The 25,789-nt window shown below is 34.4% G+C and overlaps 1 protein-coding gene across 2 annotated transcripts in view; it reads right to left on the bottom strand.

Moving 5' to 3' along the window:
- Nucleotides 1-5,722: 5,722 nt before the first annotated feature.
- The window catches only part of LOC128554714 (uncharacterized), a 29,663-nt gene continuing 9,596 nt past the window's right edge, over nucleotides 5,723-25,789 (bottom strand). For both annotated transcript variants that reach the window (XM_053536027.1, XM_053536026.1), the window contains exons 2-6: nucleotides 24,976-25,546; nucleotides 22,747-22,905; nucleotides 18,248-19,396; nucleotides 16,805-16,886; nucleotides 5,723-10,285 (exon numbers count right to left, since the gene is read on the bottom strand). In XM_053536027.1, coding sequence (XP_053392002.1) covers nucleotides 7,674-10,285; nucleotides 16,805-16,886; nucleotides 18,248-19,396; nucleotides 22,747-22,905; nucleotides 24,976-25,533 — 4,560 coding nt within the window. In that variant the 5' untranslated portion in view covers nucleotides 25,534-25,546 and the 3' untranslated portion in view covers nucleotides 5,723-7,673. The remainder of the gene's footprint in view (nucleotides 10,286-16,804; nucleotides 16,887-18,247; nucleotides 19,397-22,746; nucleotides 22,906-24,975; nucleotides 25,547-25,789) is intronic.

Genomic DNA, 25,789 nt, shown 5'->3' with positions numbered 1-25,789 from the left:
AGCTATGGCCTTAAGCAATCGGTTAGCTCAGCATTTACAGGACATGGAGCGATTGGTCAACTCAGTATTTCCAGCACAGGAAATATTGGTCAGCTCAGTAATAACAGTACTGGGAGCGGTCGGTCAGTTCAGTATTTACAGCTCAAGGAATATTGGTCAGGTCAGTATTTACATCACTGGGAGTATCGGTCAGCTCAATACTTACAGCATAGACTGCGATCTTTCAGCTCAGTATTCACAGCACAATGAGCAATTGTTCAGGTCAGTACTTTCAGCACAGACAGCAATCTTTCCATCTTTAAGCTCGGTATTTAAAACACAAAGCGACATCGGCCAGCTCAGTATTTACAGCACAGGTTTATCGGCCAGCTCTGTATTTACAGCACATAGAGCTACAGTTCATAAGAGAAACAAACGTGTTTGTAAACATGGACGAATCCAAACTGAAAGGGAAGAAACAGCTCAGTATTTACAGCACAGTAAGCGATCGGCGGGATATTATTTACAGCACAGATAACGATCGGTTAGCTCAGTTTTTACAGCACAGACAGCAATCTGTCAGCTCAGTATTCACAGCAAAATGAGCGATTCATCAGATCAGTACTTCCAGCTCAGAATGCAATCTTTCAGCCCACTATATAAACCACAAGGTGCGATAGGTCACCTAAGTATGGACAGCACATGTAGTAATAATTTAAGGCAGTTGCGGACGGTCCGGCCGGTCCGGCCATGGTCGGACCACTTTTTGTGCCCAAGCATAATATCGGCCGTATCAGGATTTTCGTATTATCATCTTTTGCTTAGATTAAAGTCACTGTATGCTGTCACGTGACGTGGTGTATGGCAAGAAAAAATAAAGATGGCAGATGTAGATATTGAAAAAAAAGGTAGTGTCCTTGTTTGTTCATTGATTTCTCTTATTCCTTTAAGGGAGAATGTTTTGTCGTATAGCACGGCACTGACATTTGTCTTTCATCGGTTGTATACCATTACCTCAGACAACGTCTCGATTTTCTAAACACTGCCCTTGAATGCAACAAAAACAACGGAAAATAAATCTAAGCGAGGAGAGACTCGTTTTTTCGAATTTTTCTTCACTTTCTTGTGCGATTTCTGCCAGTTTATGAAGCATACATAGACTATGTACATAAACAAAACGTGTGTATCAGCCAGTTCTTTGAAAACCGCATATTTCTTCAAAAACAAATTCGTTTTAAAATTTGCCGAGTGTACGGGAAGAAGGCCGAGGTTGTTTTGTCGGTGTACGGTAAGACGACGGCCAAACGTGTACTGTAAGAAGACAAAAATTCAAAGATTTTGGTATACCATTGGGTAAATAAGGAAGACAAAATCCTGACTCGACCACTTATTTTCTATATTTCAACATTAGTGCTGCAAATTTTCAATGTTTTTCAAAACAACAGAATAATCTGATATAATCTGGTAGATCTATTCTTTCATACGTTTTCTTTAGACGATCTTAATTTGTTGGGAAGGAAAGTACAGAGGGATTCTAACCTTGTAGTGATTTGTTTTACCTGAACATCTGAGCTCACTTATGTCATAATTATGTGAATCCTTCGTGCAAATACAAAGTTGGTTTTTAATATTTCACACGATTTTTATGTATGTCATGCTGCTCTTTCAGAAGAAACTTTGAAGTCGCCATTTGAAAAATTATTAATAATCGACATTTGAAATGTATTTTGACGTATCGTCTTAGACAAGACCAAGTATTAATTTTAATAAGATCATTTACTGAAATATGATTTAAATTACAGTTATACTGATGAAAGTATGTTGAAGTTCAAAGGAAGACCTTGCCATTGGTATATTTAACACGATGTAGATACTATCATTAATGTTTAAGGATGTAGGAGCCTACTTTTTTATAACCTTAAGAATTTTTTCATACTCCGTGAGCTTGACGAATATTAGTTTCTAAGACAAACAAGAGAGGAAAAATTACAGGTCACCGAACTCGTTTTATTCTTATAGGACATTTTCTTCACCCACTGTTTAAGAATTTCTAAAAACTTTATAAAACTGAAAAAATGGTGGTTCTTTATAAAACATGTAATATCCCATTTAATGCTATAGGGATTTTATGTCTTACAGGCTGATATGAATACAATGTCAGTATTATATAAGCATAAATGTCACTAACAAATCTCTTTCATTTTTACATGTGGACATAATTTCCCCACCCACTTTATTTTCAGTGGAAAAATGTATTAAGATCTACAAAAAAAAAAAAAATCTGACGGTAAGATTTTCAAAATATTTTGCAGCTTTAATGACACGCATAAATGCTTCCAAACCTGAAATAATGTTTGGGGTCACCTTGCATATAAGAGATTTATAAAGAAAAAAATGTTAAAAACTGGTGCATTTTGATAGTTTGTTCTTTTTATTTCAATCTATATCTTTAGATAAAATAAAGTGCTATCTTGAAAAGTTTTATTTCAATTATTATCTTATTTTTATATGTATCAGTCAGGAAAATATCAAAACCAAACCTGATCTACTTTCGCAGACATTTGAATTTATCTATCTCTACCCAATCGAAAACCTTACGTCAATTTTAGGCAAATGCCAGCCAAAAATAAGGGTGATTTTTTCACAAAAAGTAGAATCTATTTTGTTAAATGGTATATTATTAGTCATTTTTTAATTATTCAGTGTTAATTTTTGGCAAAACTTTTGTTAGAATACAATGCTCGAAGAAAGATTTTTCAAAATGGCGAATATCCTGAAAGAAAAACGCTAATACACCCTGAAGAAAAACAACATAGACATGATAGAGATCAAAAATGGCTTTTTTGCGCCTTTTGATGCAAAATGATATTCAATATTTCGTTATAGTGAAAATACATTTACAACAATAAAAAATATAAAGTTTGATTCAGTAGGTATGTCACTAAAGAAGTTTCAAACTCTTTTGGAAATCAAGTTTGGCTACTTAATAATAAAATTGTAACGGAAAATATGAGTAAATACCAGCGTTATGTTTTGGGTTTTTTATATGTTTTTTCGGGGTTTTGTTACATAAGTCATTTAATTTTCAATTAAAATGAAGCAAATCATGCTTTGATTACTGTACTAATTATATACACGTGTTCTGTTGAGTGTTTCAAAGTCGGCATATGAACTGAAGTGAGCATCAGTATGTTGAATACCTGCCGTGTTGAAACGCGGCATATTTTTGAGGTGTCCGTAGCCCCTATTTAAAACTACAGCAGAAACACACATCTTACTTGGCATAATCACATGTTTACAATCTACTGTTTCATATCCACAGAAGGTATGACATATTTTTTTTTTGTACTTTGCAAGCTGTGGGTCAATATTGGCTATCCATAGCCCTTCAGCATCCGTAGCACATTGGAATAATCCGTTTTAAATAGATTTTCATCTGAATCAACAGATGCTTATAAACTGCATTCATTTCATTAGTTATTATGCTGTATATAGATAACAGAACCACTGGATTAATTCATGTTTTAGAACAAACTCGAGATATATGACGGAGGACTAATGACAAATGCGTTGCTCATTCTTTCCCCAACTATTTTTTATGCGGTCTCTAATGTTATTAGGTCTATGTTCTGACTGCAAAAACAGAACCCTTATTCATGCAAATTTATTCTAAATTCGGCCTTTATCTAACTATGACAATGTTTCTGGAAGAAATATTCACAAAATTGGCGGAACTATTCCCAGTCCTTGATTCGAACCATAACACAGCTTGTATTTGGCTGATTTATGACTGGACTTTACTAAATATATGATAGAATCACAATCAAAATGACAACAAATTGCTATGCAGGCATCCGTTTTTCATATACAGTGGTAAATCGAAAGAAAATTGTAGCTTGTATATTCATTTGTTCAAGTTAGCCCACACGATCAGGTAAAACACAATACTTTTATGTTTTCATACTTTGCTTCCCAACAATTTAAGGGTTCAAAGTGCATGAAAGAATATATATATCACATTATATTTTTCAATAATCTTTAAAATTCTGTACAGTTTAGAGAGACTGGAGAATTCTGTTGAAACAGGTTGAAAATTGACAGCACTAATGTCAAAGTACAGGTCACATTAATCCTTCTAAGTTCTAGGGTAATGCAATTGGTGATCGTGCCAGGATATCGTCTTCTTTCCGTACACCATTTCGTAGCAAAACCTTTTGAATTTTTGCCTGCTACTGTACACTTTTGGTCGACGTCATTCCGTAAACCGACAGAATATCCTTGGCCTTCTGGCCGTACACTTGGCAAATTTTAAAACGAATATTTTTGTAGGAAGTATGCGGTTTTCAGTGGACTGGCTATGTTCATAATCTATGTGTGCTTCATAATTTGGCAAAAATCGTAGAAGAAAGGGATGGAAAATTCAAAAAACTAAGTCTCTCCTTCTTAAATTTATTTTCCGTTGTTTTCGTTGCAATCTGGATCAAAGTCGTTGTCGGAGGTAATGGTATACAACCGATAAAAGACAAATGTCAGTACAGTGTTATACGACAAAACATTCTTCCCTAAAGGAAATATTAACAGAGAAATCTATGAACAATCAAGGAGCCTACCTTTCCCAAATATCCAAGTCCGCCATCTTGCATTTTCTCGCCGTACACCACGTCACGTGACAGCATACAGTGAAAGTGCCGAAATATTGCCTTGTTAATGTAATTTTCCACAAAGAGCAGTATCTGTCATGATTACCCACTGGTGTGAAAACAACTTCGGCACGCTTCGTGTCAGCTTGGTTGGATTTATCATAATTAAACGTTTATCTGTTGTATCTTTAATCCAGTATGGTTTAAAGGGCTATTTCTTTTTCTAAAATAATTGTATAAACAGATAAGAAAAGAATTATGCCGTATGTTTAAACAAAATGGAAACAATTGTGTTTGTTTGCGGCGTAATAAAACAATACTAACCGAAAGCTAATGTCTTCTGATTAAAATAATTGCTTCAAATAAAAAAATGCCGACATACATCTCAACAATGAAAACGTAGAAACTTCGTTTCTGTCTTCTTTAGATTCTGAAACCGTATACTTAAAGTATTACTTAACTTATCGCCAAGTTCGAATCTTTACAAAACCTTCATTATTAATGGATTTTCAAAGTGGTAGGGTGCTAGCGTATCGTTCAAAAAGTATGAGTCGTCCGGGTGCAAACTCGAGTAGAGAGAAGGGTAACGTTGCCAAAAGTGACTAGGGTCATAGATGAAACATTGTCGAAATTGACCGAAGATGCTTTCAAGATGCAAGAAAATCGCACTTAATTACATCTCAAATTTTACTTTTTTCTCCTGGGAGGCCCCCGATTCCCCTCATAAGTGAGAGGGAAAGCCCCCTCTCGTGCCTAAAGCTCTCGCGGAACGCTTTCGGTATCCCGTAGCCGGACCACCTTTTCGAAGCCGGCGACGGCCCTGAGCATTTGGTCAGCTCGGTATTTACAGCACAGGGAGTATTGGTCAGGTCAGTACTTATAGCACAGACAGCGATCTTTCCAAATTTCAGCGAAGTATTTAAAGCACAAAGAGACATCGGTCAGCTCAGTAATAAATATAGCACTAGGTGTATTGGTCAGCTTAGACTTTACAGCGCAGGGAATGATCGTTCAGGTCAGCATTAACAGCACAGAGAGCGATCTTTTAGCTCAGTATTCACGGAACAATGAGAGACTGGTCAGGTCAGTACTTAAAACACAGACACGATTATATCCGTTTTTCATCTAAATATTTTAAAAGACGTGATATCACACAAGTTATGTCGGCATTTACCACTTTACATAAAGCTATAGAATATACTCAGTTATAAACTCCGGTTAGTTACAATGGAACTAATATTTTTTCCATATTTCATATCTGGAGCAAGACGTCATTAGCGACATTATTTGCAATTGTTTCGTGGATTTTAAAATGTTTTTAATGACAGCATTTTCAATTTCGCTCATGTTGAATAAAAAACAATTTATATAAAAAATAGAGAAAACTGGAAACTTCACAGGTCGCTCAACACGACAAAAACGAAAATGTTGCAGGCTCGGTTTGATTGAGCCTGTTCATGGACGGTAGTGGAAATGCATGCTACCGTCCATGCCCTCTAGCCCCGGGTTGAGCAGAACTCAACATTTACATATGTTAAAGTACAAAAAGCAATTTAGAGACATCCGCAAATGTATTCAAACGGCGGTGAACATGGAACCTTCAATGATACACGTGTTGAGGCGTGTAATTCCATGAAAAGCGGCGTTTGGTCCCCAGATACAATAATGGGTTTGCCCCAAACGAGAAAATAACGGGCAGAACTAAACAAACTGGAATTTAGAAAGGGGATCTGAGGTTATAGAGTCACAGGACCTGTTAAAAGACAAAATTAAAAAACAGACACCATATCAAAGGGGTGATTATACAATACCCAGGCTATAAAAGCGGGAGTATTGGAATCACCCAGACCGAAATGGTTATGTTGAGAAACTAAAGAGTACCAATAACACGACATAAAAGTCGTGCTGAACGGTCTGAGAAGATCGAAGTATTATTGCAAAACCGTCTGTTATAAAAAGATTATTATATTTGCATCGGGAAATATACACTCGTTCTATCGCGGAATAATATTCAACACCTACACTCGCGCAATATTTCCGCTGCAGAGCTCGTGCATTACCTACATGCTATGTTAATATCCTAAAATTACAACTGAGTTAAAATTGTCCAAACAGTACTGTACATTGAACAAGTATAGGAAACGCTGAAGACATTTCATCAAACATAGCTACATGTACCGACAAGGCAATCAACAGGAGAAAAATATATACTTGCTTTAAAAGACGTTCTCTATGATAATATTTACTAAATCATAAATTACTCTAAAATATTACACATTTTTGCATTTTAAGTCAATAGTAGACATCAATAAACTTTGCCGAAAATATATACATTATGCAGTATACCAATGTTTGTGTCAACTTATTACATGTTAAACTAATTACATTACATATAATATAAATTGGCAATCAACACTCTATGCTATTGACATATCTATATAACAACTTTAATTTTTGCTGTACCAAATTTTTTTCTGATTTCATAAAATAATTGCCAGCCGTACCGAAAATAATACAACTTACATGTAATAATATGAATAAATATTAATAATAAGCATAAGATAAACGGTTAGAGACAGCCATGTCGACATATGAGTGACGACAACTTTAAAGTGAGAAGCCTCCACGTGCACATTGTATAATGTCAAAATAGTTTAAGCAAATAGCAAGTAAGACTATTCAATATAAGAATAAATCAACTAACATTTTCATATTGTTAAGTTTACAGCTAAGTTCCTTCTATATCATATCAAATATGAATCGCAGTAATTGTTGTTGTTTTTTTTATTTTTTGCAATTATCATGAATCTCATCATACTCATGTAAATTATGTGTTAATACAATTATATATACAGACTCAAACTATCAAAAGTACAATGATTTTGCATTTTGTTAATTGGTAATTCACAAATACAAAAGACAAACAAATGCTGTAAAGTAAGCCTAATATTAAACATTTAGGGTGTACGTTCTTTAATTTTTCATGAAACATTGTCAACAGTTTTGCCTATTTAAATGATCGTAATCTGCGTTTTAATAGACACATATTCTGAGTCACACTTTTTTACAAGTGAACTGAAAACGAACGGAAACATCTTCTGTCACGATGAATAAATGCGTTTTCTCTCTAACATACTGTTTTGCATCTTCTTCTTGTTTTTCATCAAACATACTGTACTTAAGTAATGTCCCATCTGTAATATACATTTGTGATGCTTCTACCGTTACTTCATTTGGCAGTGCAGGAAGACTATCTATAAACTTGCACCACGTTGTCATACTCATTTTTACCCTGCAATATTTTATTGTTTTCAAATTGTTCATAGCACACGGACGTGCTATAACATTGTTAGTAAAAACAAAGTCCCATAACTCAAGAGTAGTGAGATTGACTAATGATGGCAACAGTCTGATAAGATTTTCACTGAGACTGACAGTCCTGTTTTCTGTTATATATTTGTTGTAACACAGATGAAGATGCTTTAATTTACATGCATTATACAGACTGTTACACAATTTTCTTGTAATGTTATGCTTACACGTTTCTAGATTGTCAGTATTACAACTGAGCTTATAGAACGAAGAATGAAACAAGTTAACATGTCGAAGTTGCTTATGATTTGATAGGTGTAACGTATGTTTGTCGTGTTTCTCACAATAACAAAGAAGCGATATATGCTGAAGACTTGTATTTTGGGTCAGAAATTCACCCAACGACAAAATAACATCATGCGGCCAAAACTTTACTAAATTATTATACATCTGGAGAGAAGTTAACTGTCTCATTTTCGATAATGTTGGAAGAAGACGTGTTAAAATGCTGTTGTCTACATCTAACAAACTGACAGTTTCAAGCGTGCGAACATTTGTCTCAAGTATTGTAGCAACTTCACTGTCAATCCTCTTGTCACTTAAATGATGAGACCTTATTTTCACTGCTTTTAATTGAACAAAGTTTCTAAACTGTCGAACGGTTTCTTCATCAAGTGTTTCACCTGTTAAGAATTCAAAGGCATCTACTTCTACCGATAGAACATTTTTCGCAATAATATTGTTAACATAACGTTTCAAATCATTTGCAGGGCCAATGGAAAGATCGGCAATATAAACAGGTAGGTGAACATCTTTTTCAATCGACATAACTTCTTTAATGCACTTAAAAATGCACCTTTGAATACTATAGATCCATAAAAAAAAATCTTTAAAATCTGGTACCGGAACCTTGTTTCTTTCCTCAATGATCGTTTTGTCAACAAGTGTTACGTTATATATATGCTCACTTACATTTGTCAGCAACTGTGGTTCTAATCTACAAAGTATATTTAATACGTCTGACTGTTCTAAAATATCAACAACCGTTTTGCAACTGCCGAAGTACTTCTCTACGCACTTTTTGCAGACATTTGTGAGATCAAGTTTATCCTTCTGCGATTTTAGCATTTCTTTGAATTCATTAGCGATATATACTGCAGCTAGATATTCTTGCATAGATTTGTGAAAGAAGGAAATTGATAATTGTATGCTCTCACTCAAACTTACGTTTCGCTCTTGTTTTAAAATGCCACTGTCCAAACAGTCCTTTATCACATCATTTGGTATGCTCAACTGGGTAAGTGTTGAACTGCTAAACGCCAACCTGGTTTCTTTATTTTGGTCGAACAAGGTTTCGTACGCTAAATATGAAAGGTATTGCGTAACGTGTGTATTTCTACTAGGGGCCTTGATACCATAAAGTTGCTTTTGACCTTCAGAAGTCCAAAGTACTTTCCACTCAAAAAAGTAGTTTAACATACTTTTGTATATATCACATTTCGAATTATCTCGGAGTTTATCATCAAACCATAGACAAACTAGTTGCTGCAAGACCAGTGGTGAATGGCTAATGTCGGACACTTCTCTCCTTTCAAGATCAGTTACACACTCCGCTGCAGTTTTACTTTTTTGATAGATGTCATTTAATATTTCGATTGTTTTCTTAGTGAGGTTTTCTATTTCATACAAATCAATTCCTTTTAGTTTGATTTTTTTATCAACTTCGCTATCACTTATTGGCAGAGCATCAAATTTCCATTGTCTTGTAGTTGTAATAATGGTGTAGTCCGCATCGAGCTCACGTCCTGGAAGTCCTATGGTAAAAAACTGCGAACTGTGTTTTCTTTCTGGGCTCCATTCGTCAAGACCGTCAAGGACAATGAGACATTTACCTGAGTCATTTTGTAAAATATTTCCAAGAGCAGTATCACTGTATGATTTCTTTAGCATTTCTTCTATACTGCTGCAATCGGAGAAGTGCTGGAGTGAAACATAAAATAAGAAATTAAATTTCTTCATTTCTTCAACTATGTCACGTTCGTCTACACGGCATTCCTGATACGATTGAGCGATACACCAGAAATGCACCAGCATTTTACATAACGTGCTTTTCCCTGAGCCAGCTTCTCCGATTATGTAGATATATTTTGCGGGCTTTTCATCATTTCTGAATATTTGATGCGTTGAAATATTAACCTCTTTCCATCTGTTAGGCTCTTCATCCTTTATTTGTACAGTCATCCAGGGAGAAACATACATGTCACTTACATTCCTCCTATCTTTATGTAGGCGGGGCAACGGAGGTACCATCATTACTTGTGTTTTATATAGTTTGACCAGCTTCTTCTGAAAGTCTTCAAAACATAATGGTAAATTTATTACACGTTTGAATTTTATAAGCATAATGATTTTAAACATATTATCTTTTTATACACTGGACTGCACTTATTCGAACAGTGATTATGTTCTTCCCATGTCTTTTTCCGTAAAATGGTAGTATAGACCGTACATTGTCAAAACATGTGAATACCTCTACATGTATTATTTAACTGAATTTCTATTTTTGCAGTATACGGACTGTTTCATCAATATGCAGTATGTCCTATAAACTCTCATGCCTTCGTAATGAAATGCTAAAATTGCAGTAACTTGTTCAATGTTTTCATGCATATTATACTCACAGTTTACACTTTTTTATCTGGTACGCCTCTTTAAATCGGCTAATATATTTAATGTTTAATGAAGTTTACGATTTGAAGCTGAATGAATATATTTCATGTTTAATGTAGCTTACGACTGTAAGCTAACATGAATATATTTTATGTTTGAAGCTAACGATTGGAAGCTAAAAATATATTCAAACTCTCTCTTGAATCATGGCTACAATAAATAATTAACTTCTATTCTATCGTATTCTAAAGCTGATAAGGAGGTTGCACACTTTTAAATAGTAATCTGTCTTAGTTTTACTACGGTCTGTAGACCCATGCCATATTCCTTCAATATTTCTTATTCCAGAGAAACGCACGTTGTTTATAGTATCATCAACGTTTCAGAAAAAAACTTGAATGAACTTCCCTTATGCAGTTCCAGTCTAGATTACAGAATTATTCTGCTTGGCTGAAACGAAAATGTATCATGTCAGTCGTCGTACGCTTAATTATGTAGCCTATAAGCAGCATTAATTGGCAATGTTAGTGAAATAAAAAATACAAATGTTTACCAATTTATGACTTCAAATTCAAAATCAATTTTTAGATTAATTTCATTTATCATTTCGAGTTTTATTGAATAACTGTGAATATTATGATTTTGTTAGTATACATTTCGACAAACATGTAACCATGTGACCTTTAGACGGGATGTTCATTAGGGAAGTTCACGCAAGTTTTCTTTTTTGTAACGTTGACGAAAGCACTGAATAGATCTATGGGGAGTATGAAATATTGTTAAAATTGGGACTTGTGCACGATGGAAGATATATTCCTGCTTGTTCAATATGCTTAGTACCCATTCAAGACAATGGTTCTTACGCTATACCTTAGGGTAGGGTATAACCACAGGAATCTGAAATTCTATCCATAAGCCAGCACAACTCTATATAAAATGAAGCCCCTGTAACGTTGTAAACTGACCCCCATAGAATCATGACCACCGGTCATTATTTTATATAGAATAATGACCCCTTTTCTATAAAATACTAACACCCCTTACAAAATAATGACCCCCCCCCCCGCCCCCTCCATTTTTATCTATAAAATAGTGACCCCCACCTAACCTATTACTTTCAATTGAAATCACTGTCGTTGTTCTATTGCTTATATTTGGTGTTGTTGTTGTAGTTTCTGCTGCTATTGTTGCTGCGTCTACAGCTGACACAACAGCAGTATTCTTAAAGGCCCCGCTAAGAAATAAACGTACATCTATTGAAAAATGAAATTTTAAAGGGTTTGTATTTGAATTATCATTAATGTACTTAAGAGAATTTTATGTAAATAAATATACCTAGCAGCTTCTATTGAGATTGTTTTGAAAGATTATTTATGTCTTCCATGGTAAGAAATAGTCATGTTCCATAACTCTTGATTAGATGTTTATCGATATGAATACTTTTCTTATATATTGTTGTTAAAACCTATATCTTCTACATGCATATACCAATGCATGATTAACTCCCCTGATTTTTATAAGAATGGATTTAACTCAGTATTTATAGGACTCATTTGAAACTTCATTATTGTCATTAGTTGGACTGAGATACTGATTTGAAATGTCATTAATGCCATCAGATGGACTCGGACAATCAGGGTAGATAACTTTTGATTGAATTTATGACAAATTACCTCCCTTCATTTTATGTAAATGGATATACCTCAGCAGCATCTAATGAGACTGGTTTTAAATGTTAATTAAGTCTTCCAGTGTAAGAAATAATCATGCTATTACAGTCTAGGACCCTCAAACAACTTGATATGGAGATTGGCCCTTATTAGTATGTGACCCACAGATCAAAAGGGACAGTAACAAGAATTTGTTCATCCTGATGATATTTAATGTGTATGCCCATGTGAGCTATGTCAAAACTTGATCTTATCATTAAGAGCAATGGTACTTAGGTGAGCGATATAGAGCCATCACGACCATCTTGTTTGCTATAACAATTATACAAAGAAAAACACATTTTAATGCTATAAAGAAGTTTTAAAATTCTCGAAATATCGCAGGTTCAGTAGCTTTAAGCTTACCTGATAACTGTGTCTAACAGAGGACAGTGTCATTAATCGGTATCCACAAAGTCCCAGACATGACCCTGCAAGCGACTCTACTCGATGGTTCACAATATCTTGTATAGATTACTATTAAAATTACAACATTTATAAATTCCGCAAGGTCACTGCTTTATTGGCTTCCGATCGGGACCTGTATCCATAATCATACCCAAGTAAATAAAAAACGAAAGGCTTTATTTACAAATAATTATTATTTTCCTATTTCTAACTTATTCGCTCTTATCTATTCACTTAACGTGGCCTGCCAGTCTTCTTTGACGTCGGGCGATGCCATAATGCTCAAAAAGTAAAGATACTTGTATTGCCATGATACTCGCTATGCATATACAAGGAGACATTCTGTTAATTTTGTATGTTTCAGATTTTCGTATTCCATTTCATTGCCTAGCAACGGGCTTTTTGTGCAACTGGTGAACATTTAAGAATTATTTTGCATGAATTGCTTATTCTTTTTTGTGTTAAATGATTTCTAAAACCACTTTTCGAATGTTTGGTCTATGGAAAATGATTCAAACTACTTGTCACTTATAGTGATTTTGCTTAAATACTTGGTTGATGTTGCCGGGTGGTTAAGGTCGTACTGGTAAGCAACCCAGCGTTACTGGATTGAAACCCAGGCATCCTCGCCGCCTGAAAACTAGCCAATTCTGGCTATCTAAAAGAAGACGTTAAACTGAATAGGAATGATATAAATATGAACAAATCTATGAAATAGAAAATAGGATTCTTACCGTGATTTATTTCATAAACAGCAATTACATTAAGATTTTGTAATACTGAAACTTGTGTTACGTCGAATGACAAATAGGCTACTTCAATTATGCACTCGATGCAAATATTTCTTCTACCGCATTTTGTGAAATATGACCCTCTTTTTTATTTCATAAACCTGTTCGGAATATTCCTTACAAAAAGACTGCGTAAGTCGTTAGTAAATTGAATCGTTTTCCGTCGACCAAATCGTTCACCGAAGCTCGTATGGTGCTACTCTAAGATCAAAAGAATCGCGCATTTTTAATAACATTTAACGAGCACCATAGTGACATTTTATGAAATTTCCGATTGACAACACTGACTTGTATAAGTTTGTTTCCCTTGTCAACTCTTAGCATACGCAAGTTGTTTTTGAAAGTAAACCTTCGAAATAAAACAGCCATTTTTACTACAGATACTACAACTTTTCATTGATTGTACGAATTAGCCCTTTTGCTAAACAAAAAAGGAATATAAAAGATCTGAATCGTACAAAATAAAGGAGAGGTGGTCTTGTATATGAATACCAAATATCAGGGCAATACGATATCTTTACTTTTCGACCCTTATTACGTCGACCGACGTCAAAATAGACTGGCAAGCCACCTTAATTCACCCTATTCTTCGAATTGCGGTGGCATAACAACGCATCTTAAAAACCAGCTTTCCCAGTTGAGGCCGCATCCTCTTTTAAATACTTACTACTTTTGTGAGCCTCGGTGGCGCAATGGTAGTGCGCTTGCTTATTAAAGCGGATAGGTCTCACCAAAGGGGGGGGGGGGGTACATAAAGGAATCATTTTGCAATTTGGAACCCCTGCAAATTTCAAGGTACACGGTAGAACATACTTAGAACATAGATCAAGAAACTCCTGCTTTGAAGGTACATGACAGTTTTGTTGCAAACATGTTTTAAATCTAAATGTTACCTACAAAAGTTTCATGCTATAAGTATTTCAACTGGCTTAAGTTTTATTTCTCCAAGATTTTTCCAAGATTCGATGAGATAGTACCTTTTGACAGCCTCGTAACTTTGTGACATCGTATTATATGCAAGGTATAATATATATAAAGAAAAAAATAACAAAGGGCCATAACTCCCGAACAGGTGGAGCAAATCCTGCACCACTAGGCATCGGTAGTAGTAATCCCTGAGATTTTGAATTAACTACGTCAAATAATGAATGAGGAGTTGCGGTCACAAAAATGTTGCACGAACGCACGCACGGACGGGTGCCATTACCATATTCTCCTCCGATGCCTATCGGCCGGGGATAATTATGTTGAAAGTGTACCTTAGATGGGTTAGAGTTATGGTTTTGGTTAGGGGGTCATTATTCTATAGGGGTCATAATTTCATGTGAGGGTCATTTTTCTACGTGTTGGGGAGTCATAATATTATATTCTATCTAAAATAATGATATATAAAATAATGCCGGGGGTCATTATTCTATTGGGTTCAGTTTACAACGTTACACCCCCTCTAGTATATGAAAAAGCACCAGGAATGCAACGCATTCACATCCCACCCACCACACGAAAACAAGAAAAAATAAATAAAAAACACCAGTGCGAGTGTGGTCGGATGGGGTAACAGTCAGATAAAAAATATCTATAGATCTATTCGTTGTTTTTCATTGTTACTAGTTCTATGTATAAAGTCTACATCTTTGAATTAATTAAATAAAATAATTTGAATCTATTTCATATGCATGGTGATACCATGCTTTAAGATTTTGAGCGACGTATAAAGAATTGACACCATGCATCCAAATGTGAAACATTTAACGCAAAATGAGAATATGCAATGTAAAATGAAGCAATTCATTACAAATTGACTCCGTCTAATGCATCTTTGAGATTTAGTCTTCCCTTATGCCTTTGAAGAGGCACTTCCAAAGCTCTAATATGGTTTAACTTTCATTCACCCATAAATGTAAATATTAAAATTAGAAATACATTATGCATGCCCACGGGCAGAATGTCGAGCCCGCCAGCACCTTTGGCCTCTAAGTGTGACCTAGACTTTAGACCTAGGGCCCTGGTTCTTGCGCATGACACTCCGTCTTATAATGGTGAACATTCACGCCAAATTACATCAAAATCCCACAAAGCAAGAAGAAGAAATGCACCGGACAAACTTCAATTTGAACTTTGACCTCCAACTGTGACCTTGACCTTTAAGATAGGAACATGTGGTTTGCACATGACACTCCTTCTCATTGAGTTTAACATTTATGCCAAATGTAAACAAGATTGGTCCATGCCTGTCAAAGTTATGGTCCGGACAAACTTCAATTTGATCTTTGACCTCAAACTGTGACATTGACTATTGAGATAGGACCATAGGGTTTTTGCATGACACTCCTTCTCATTGAGATAAACGTTTACGCCAAATACAAACAAGATTGGTCCATACATGTCAAAGTTATGATCCGTACAAAATCGGACGGACGCAAGCACATGCACGCACATACAGCGACCTGCCAAAAGTGAAGACTATATCGAGCTCACCGCAAGCGGGCTCGACAAAAATGTTTTTTGATCGTGCATCGCATGCTCCAACGGCAAGCGAGATCACAACGGCGAAGAGCAAAATTAAGTAAAGGACAATCAGAAAACTTTGTTTTACTGAATGGGAAATACTGAAGAAATCAGATATAAAATCATTTGTCTGTATAGCAGTTTTTGAACAAACTAAACGTATTTGAAGCCTTTTCCTCAATTTTACTGTTCTATAGATTCACTGTTTTAGGATATTCTAAATTCATTTATGTATATCACGAATTTATTCATGAATATCCTTAATTCATTTTTTATATCACTGAAGGTATTTGTAGACATGACATTTGTGTCATGATTTCGGTAAATGATATCCGTAACTCATTTTCATAATATCTTTAACTCTCTTTCATTATATCAATAAATGATCTTTGGATATTACAAAATGACAATTAAGATAATAATAAAGATAATAAAAATAGAATTAAGGATATCATAAATAAATCGACTTTGTGCTATCACTAAATAGACATTTAGATAACATTAAATAAACCAAGGATATCAAATATTCGATTTTAAGAAATCATCAAATAGATAATTAATATCCAAAATCAAAGGCGATTTTGGATATGTTCAATGATACTATTGCGTATGTAGTACTGCTATCTATAAATGATATCATTAACAACACCATATTTCAGGATATGACAAAATACATAAAGGGTTTTCACAAAATGAATAAAGGAGATCATAAAATGAATTTAGGATATCACAAAATATTTTTAAAAAGACTAAAACGACGCCATCTGTAAATTCTGAAAGAAATTACCTGTTTTTTCTCTGTTAGTCACATCTTCTGTTCTAGTCTGAGAGGTGCTCGTCATCGACCCTTCGATGAAGTTTTTGTGACTCTGTATTAAATAGATTTAAAAGCCCTGTTATCTCTAGTTTAAAGGTCATGTTTGCATCATAGATAAGCACAAACACACTTGCAAGAATGCAAGAATGACTTTTCACATTAATATAAAGGAGTATCACGTAGATGAAACAGTAGTCTTTCTGAACAGCTGGATTCATCATTTAGCATTTGGATATTTTAAAGAAAATGCTCTGCATCTTCAACAAGACCCCATATTGGCTGTTTGGTTCGATTACGTAACATTCAACTGTTACGATTTCTACACTGAATTCTCGGTCTCTCTGCATATCAAAGAAAGGACATCTGCCGTGTTATGTTTGTTTGTTTTGGGTTTAACGCCGTTTTTCAACAGTATTTCAGTCATGTAACAGCGGGCAGTTAACCTAACCAGTGTTCCTGGATTCTGTACCAGCTAGTACAAACCTGGTAAATGTATACATTTCAACGGTTTCGTTTTACAAATTTACATTGTTTTTCAACATATATCATCCAAAAATATCTAGGTCAGTTCAAGTAAATGTATTATATATATATATTAGAATTTCTCTATAAACTTATTTATAAATGTACCACATTCTCGTTTATATTTTAAGTACTGTTTCATCATATTCATTTCATATGATGTTGATAATGTTCAATTCTTTTGAACGTTGATTACTTAAGAAAAAGGATTTGTATATACAATAACTGGCTACCTTTAAAATTACATTGAATTCAAAGTAATGGCTGTTGTCAAAGTTGTATCCTAGAACAACACTTTTTAGGTACTCAATATATCTATGAAGACCTAGTGACTTAAAGACATTCGATGCTCTGTTCCATAAAGGTCTTATCAAATGACAGTCAACAAAGGAGTGTTCTAAATTGTCTGGTATTTTGCAAAAATCACAATTAGGATTTTCGTTAATTTTCCATTCACACAAGTTTTTACCATTGGCAATAATATTATTAACCAATTTGTATCGAAACTGTCTATTTCTATTATCAATAGATATATTCAATTGTGAGTAAAGTTTGTTCAATGGTATTTTGAGACCAAACTTCCTTTCCCAAAATGAATGCAAATATGCTTTCGAGACTCTTTTCTGCAAAAGTGTATTGTATATCGCTTTATTATTCAAGAATTCTAATTTTAGTGTAGAAAAAATAAGACATAAAACAAATATGAAAGTTCATTTTGTAGCCAATATATATAGCCAATATGTAACAGTTATTTGAAATAATGTTCTATATAATAAAGGTATTTATTTGATAACTTCACCATACTGAAATTCAGATTAGGATTCAAATCCAGATTGAGGTGTGTTTTTCTCGTTTGAAATGGTCTAGTGCCACTTTACTTTAATATTTTACCTCTAAATGCAACTCTGCTTCTTGAAGTTTCTGCTCTAGTTTTTTTGTTGCTTGCTTTTCGATATCGATTCCTTTCTGTTCAATTTTCAATTTTGACTCCTCTTCTTTTATCACCAATGTCCTTTTAATGTGGTGCCCTGTCTGCTCGAGTTCAGCTTCTTTCATCTCCAAATCCTGTCTAATTTTCTGTCCCGTCTGTTCGAGATCAGCTTCTTTCATCGCCACAACTTTTATTATTTTCTGTCCCGTCTGCTCGAGATCAGCTTCTTTCATCACCACTTCTTTTATTATTTTCTGTCCCGTCTGCTCGAGATCAGCTTCTTTCATCGCCACTTCTTTTATTATTTTCTGTCCCGTCTGCTCGAGATCAGCTTCTTTCATCACCACTTCTTTTATTATTTTCTGTCCCGTCTGCTCGAGATCAGCTTCTTTCATCGCCACTTCTTTTATTATTTTCTGTCCCGTCTGTTTGAGATCAGCTTCTTTCATCACCACTTCTTTTATTATTTTCTGTCCCGTCTGCTCGAGATCAGCTTCTTTCATCACCACTTCTTTTATTATTTTCTGTCCCGTCTGCTCGAGATCAGCTTCTTTCATCGCCACTTCTTTTATTATTTTCTGTCCCTTCTGTTCGAGTTCAACTTCTTTCATCGCCAAATCCTTTCTGATTTTCTGTCCCGTCTGCTCGAGATCAGCTTCTTTCATCACCACTTCTTTTATTATTTTCTGTCCCGTCTGTTCGAGTTCAACTTCTTTCATCGCCAAATCCATTCTGATTTTCTGTCCCGTCTGCTCGAGATCAGCTTCTTTCATCACCACTTCTTTTATTATTTTCTGTCCCGTCTGTTCGAGTTCAGCCTCTTTCATCACCAAATCCTTTTTTATGTTCTGTCCTGTCTGTTCGAGTTCTGCTTCTTTCATCACTAACTCTTTACTTATTTTTTGTTCTGTCTGACCGAGTTCCACCTTGATAACTGAACCCTTCCACTCAATATCGTGTTTTCCTTCGTCAGCTGTAGTCCTAAGTTTGTTTCCTGCGTCGACTATCGTCTGTTCAAGTTCTTTTTCCTTTTCATTAATTGCAGCCATCGCAACACGACGAATTTCGGTCTCGTCCGTAGTTGATATAATGAAATCCTCCTGCTTTAGCTGTAAAAATTGACCGAATTATGTAAAACATTCCAAATGTTCTCAGAGTAGATATCTATACGCATATGAATAAGCTATTCTTTTTAAGAGAGATGAGATAAGATTCGTGTTAAGGACGAATAACTCAAATCCTACTGCCGACCATAGAGTCATTGTTTTACCTTTTATTGATATAAAAGACATGTCAAGTAAGAAACTCAATTTCAGATTTCTGTTATTTGTTAGGTAATATGTGTGCGAAATATCCATGGTTTTGCTAATATAACCTACATATATCAAGTAAAATATTTCAATGCAATAAATATACAATGCTTCACGTTGAAATTACGGATTGCAACTACTAAACACTTAAGGTGACCATATAATTTGACACTTTTCTACATTTTAGGCCGCTTTATATATTGTAAGTATCGACTTGGTTTAACTGACTGCATTCGATGTCGTTCAAAAAGTGAGAATAAAAGTGCAGATATATCTATGATCTGTTTCAAAAATGAATATATAAAACTTTGAAAATGAAACTAGACAAAGCTTTAACAAAAAACGTATATTTTATTTAACATATTTATTTTAATTACATTAGAAATGGATATATTTCAACAATGCATTTTCTATTCAATCAGCTTTGTTGTTATCAAAACTTTGTGTACTTGTTATCTATATGCATTACTTATTTTTATTTTTTATTTCTTACTCACATGACTTTCGTTTGCATTCTATAATGCTTGAAATATGGCCTGTCCTTTTAATTTGAATTTTACTGAATTTCACCAATGATTCAATACGATCATCAAAATGATCCGATAGAAAAAATATTGATAATACAATTGTTTTCGAACATGTTTTCAGATGTTCGGTATATGCAAATGGATCTCTATCAAGTTATATATAATGTTATTAAAGGGAATTCCAGACCTATAGTTGTTTTTATGCGCATCTTTCTGCGTAGCCGACACTTTCTATGGAAAACTGAGTCGACATTTGTTAAAACATGTTACAGACAATCTTAAATATGAGGAATCTTGAATGAAATAACATTTTTATAAGTTTTATCAGTAATCAAATGTTGATACTGGTTTATGTTGTATTGACAAGTATCATGCCTGACAGATATCTTGCTATTTTTGTGGTTGTGTTTTCACAGCGCATTTTAGTACAAAGACAGTGTTGTTAATATAATGTCCGATAATTGACTTAGTACTAATAAGACAATATCACTTTTGAGATTATTTAGTATTCAATTATAGAAAATATTAGGAATTTGTAAAAAAAAATTTCGACTTCCAGCACACAAACATGTAATCAATTTGGCCAGGTTCGCGCCACTTTCCGTTTAAACAGGTGTTGTATTTTAGCGGTCTTAACATAAAATTTAGCCTGGTGACCCATACATTTTCAGCAATTTTTATGCTCACAATACAATCATCTATACACAAGAAAAATAGGAAAACATAATTCTATGAAAGAGTTTTTTCAGAATTAAAACAACAACTTTAATATGGGTATTTTTCATTGAAAAAGGTTCTCAAAAGTAAATATGAAGCAATAATTCTTTTTTCATCTGTACCCATTATTGTAAGGATAGAGTATTACAAATACGACTATGATATCAAATAAGTATATAATAATATCTGTAAGAAGGACAAAAACCTTATTGTGTTGTCTTGATGTATATTTTGGTTGGTATTTATACAAAAAGCAGAAAATTATGAAAATGTTGAAAAATTGCCGGCAGTTTCAGCAACAGTGGGTGTGTTCAAAACTACTTTTCACAAAAACAAACCAAGTGACCTATTGTTTTTATTTGTTCATTGTATTCAGCACAAAATTTCCTATCACATATGTGAATTTAAAAAAAAATCTATGAAAGGAAGAAAACTATAGAAATTCAATTTGCCTTGTGACTTGCCGACGGTTAGTCGTATTGGCAAGGCTTGACGCCATTATGAAATCACATGATTTAAGGCAAAAATTATTCAACTCAAAAATATTGGCTAAAATTCAAATATACCAATATAATTTTAGAACAGGGGTACCAATATGGCCCTAAATCGCTAACCTGAGTTTAGTTGCTTGCTTGAAAAATATTGTTTGTTTAAGCTTCACTTACAAAAATTAGTGAGTAGGTCATGGTTAAGATTATTCAAGATAACTACTGCAATTTGTTTAAAAATTAAACTGGTGGTCCAAATTTCTTTGTTGTAGCTTAAAAAATAAGAAGGAAGATCAGTATTTCAGAATTCAGAATATTAAAGATGAGTATTGAAATCAGTATCAAAAGTTATAATAGTGGTCCGAATTTCTATACTCTATCTTCAAAAACAAGATAAAAGGTCAGTAGGTCATGATTAATTTGTTTGGTTTAACGTCGCACCGACACATTTATGAGTCATATGGCGACTTCCCAGCTTTGATGGTGGAGGAAGACCCCAGGTGTCCTATAGGCCCGGTGGTATTTCAAAGTTTTTCCCTATACATGTATAAGTCTATATAAACCATGGGATCCATTTTTTAACAAAATTTGAACAAATTTGGTAGAGGATCATTAGATGATGCTACATACCTATATAAAAGCCCAGTAAAATTGGACAAGAATATTTTTTTTCCTCCTCGGTTGCCATGGCAACAAGAGTTCTGTATCGAATACAATTCTTTGCACTTTTTAAGAAGGACTTTCCAAGGGACATCCCTGTGAAGCTTCATCAAAATTGACTTGGTGGTTTGGAGATGTTGCTTAAAGGAAAGTGTGGACCGACGGAAGCCGGACGTTTTGCGATCACAATAGTTCACCCTGAGAACTTTGGGCTCAGGTGAGCTAAACCTAAGCCAATTATTTATATTACTACGCGTTCATTTTTGAAGTATTTGAAATTGTTTAATTCTACTGTAACTATGAAATTCAACGAAAGCGACTTGACCCTTTCGTTTAAACGAGTCAAAATGCTTGAATTCCGTATTAGCCCGCTTTTTTCGTATTGACGCATATTTTCTCATATTGGCTCAACAGAGTTATTAGCTCTACCTATTTCACATGATGTGGTCATTTATCTAATAACATGTATAATATTGAAAAGTTAAATAATCCATTACATCAACCAATTTGAAAATACCTAATACACTTTTCTATCTGGACCATTTCCTTGAAAAAATGTACTCTAAACAATGATTTTCTTCAGTGACAAATTACTGTTTGGAATATATCATCTCTTAAACAAACAAACTATTACTACAGTGATCTATTTCATCAGCCAACATACCTACACAGCTTTCCATCTGGAATATTTCCTTGAGAAAATATATATAATGCAAAAAGTGTTAATGCATTGACACATTAACAAAATTATTTTTACCTCTTGCAGTTTTTTGACAGCATCTTGAGATTCTGGTGTGTGTTTAATTTCTTGTTCATCTTCCAACAGTTCTATCATATCATCAATATAACCGTTAACCTCAGTGTCTTCTAGTTCCAAGCTATTAGAATGCAATATATCGTTTCTAGACTTGCGTACCTGTATAATATAAAAAAGACATACAAAGTTTATCTGAAATTGATAATGACAAATAGTATGTACGAACAACATCTCTGCAAAATTTCTCAAATCTTATCATCTATATCTTGAGCAGATAATGGAAACAAGAGTGAAAACGTGCAATAAAGGGATTCTCGCGCTCACGTGCTGACAAATACTTGTTTATATATTTTTCGTTCGTAGCACTAAACGGCCACAAAACGGATAATTCAAATGGGTATTACATCAACGTGAAAAAGCAAACACGACAGTCCCGAGTATTTCATGAAGTTGAGGGACAATATAATAGGGTTATTATAACAGTAGCTTGATCTGGGATGCAGTATTCGGCTCGAGTGGATTTTGCTACATCGGATCTCACGAGGCGCGCAAGCGCCGAGTGTGATCCGACCTTGCAAAATCCACGAGAGCCGAATACAAAGTCCCAGATCTAGCTACTGTTAAAATGACCCTTTTATTATATACCTTTACCATTTTGATTCTTGTTTTGTTCTTGAACAAAATCTTCAATGTTTATCGATATTAAATGGAACTTAGTGAAGTTTTTATGTACGCTATTTATAGAACTGCGTCAGGTTATGCATATTAATGAAAAAAGTCCGGCAGCATACAATACGGAAGGTACAATACGGAATTTAAAAGGTACAATACGGAATTTTTGTCTGTCTGTTCATATTTAATTGTGAAATACACGCCTTTTTTTTTACAGAATTTATATAGGTATATAATAAATTCATTTATCAGTATCTCTGTGGATATTTGTGCAGATGATCTTACTTTTGTATTGTCAGTGCTGAATTAGCTGTATGCATTATCTTCCTGAAAATATATGCGTATTAGTAGTACTGAATTTTATTAGTTGTATGGATGATCTTTGTGGAAATTTATGCAGCTTATCCTATCAGCAGCACGAAATTAACTGTATGCATTTTTGTGGATATTTATGCATACATTGTATTTGTACATATGATCCTATCGGCAGCTTTTAATTAGTTGTATGGATGATCTTTGTGGAAATGTGTACAGATGATCCTATCAGCTGCGCTGAATAAGTTGTATGCATTGTGTTTGTGGATATTTGTGTAGATGATTATACCAGTAGCGCTGAATAAGCGGCATGTACTGTCTTTGTTGATATTTGTGCAGATGATCCTATCAGAAGCTTTAAACTTACCATAACTTTGATCTGTAAGGGTATATTGTATGCCGTATATTTCTTTCCCTATTAAACAACAAAGGCTACAACTGGGATGCATTATACAACAAAGTCACTGCTTGTACGTCACAATTATTTGATTGTAGCGTCTGACGCCATACATGTAGCGGCGCGCTGTAAATGAATATGACACGGAACCTAACGTAGTAAAGGATATAGAAAAGTGTTCGAATCAAAATGATATATCTCAAGCAGTGTCATAATGATTTCATTCAACATTCTAATATGGCTAACAATGCTTTAATCATCACAACGATGTTATGTTGACGTCACGTCAACGTGTTTATTTAGCGCCATGTACGCATCAAGAAATAGCGCTTTCAAATTTTATGAAATATTTTACTTAGTAAAACGTTTTTAACGAAATGTCACATTGCAAAAATGTTTTGATTAATTTTTACACCTACTGAATAAGTTATTCGCTTTGCTGAATAATTCGCAATAATTTTCGCCCGAACAGAATTCTGCCGCAAGACGTATTACCGTTTCCGGTCCTGGTGTGTTTAACAAATACCTACTTTTGGCGTCATGCTTGTGCGAAGAAACAGTTCCATCATATTTGATATAAATTTTACAATAAAGAACATATTAGAATCGAAATAATTTATAGCAAAACAGTGCTTTATTACTATTTATATACTCGGGCGGTTATACGTCGTCCGAAATAATTTCACTCGGCCTGCGCCCTCGTGAAATTATTACGCCCAACGTATAACCGCCCATTGTGTATGAGTAGTGATAAAGCACTGTTTTGCTATAAATTATTTCTAAAATAAAAGCACTGTTTGGGATACATAATTTCTCAAACAAGTGAATGATTAAATAATATTTACCCTTGTAAATACATCTGTGCCAGAAATCTTACACTTGATGTGTTGCTGAAAACCTTTATTGTTTATCAACACATGTAATAAGCCAGAACAGTCAAATTCATTAGCTTTTGTTTTTTTGTCATATCCCGGAGCATTTATGAAACATTTTGCTACAGACCATGGTTCAGTGCACCATTGACGTGCATCCGTGTTCTTCCAGTATGGCGCTGGAGGAGTTGATGCGTGGAGTTGAATGATTTCATCATAGATGGCGCCACATACATTGTTGGGACACAGCCATTTTCCGCCAGGATATTGGCAGTTACAATTACTTTGACCAAGAGGACACTGCTTATTTTTTGTTCGAACATGATTAGGCTGGAGAGTCCGTACATCGCACTGCCCACAAGCCACTGAAAGTGTGTGTGTCTGTTGAACTTTATTCAGGATATCAATATGTTGTTGTGTAGCCAGGTGGTCACAGAATGGTTCCAAGCCTTCTTTAACGTACTTTATACCAAGCCCAGCCCTCACCCAGTTCCGGTATTTGACATTCGCTAGCTGAGCTTGATGCGCCATGTTTTATATATACCTACAAAAGAGGAAAGAAGTTATCATGCTGAATCAAATTTTCACATCTTTGCTGGGTGTTCAATGTCGCATGGACTGTAAATGCTGAATATGATGTTTGCAAAAATGTCAAAATAAAAACCAACTATTTAACAAACTGTATAGGCATATATAACTTTAAGGAACTTACATCTTTGTTCGATTATCACTAGACCATTACATAACAACAATAAACTGCTGTTCAATTTAACAAAAATAAATGTTT

The sequence above is a fragment of the Mercenaria mercenaria genome, unplaced genomic scaffold (assembly GCF_021730395.1).
Source record: "Mercenaria mercenaria strain notata unplaced genomic scaffold, MADL_Memer_1 contig_679, whole genome shotgun sequence".
NCBI lineage: Eukaryota > Metazoa > Mollusca > Bivalvia > Venerida > Veneridae > Mercenaria > Mercenaria mercenaria.
This window is presented reverse-complemented; position numbering and strand designations above follow the sequence as displayed.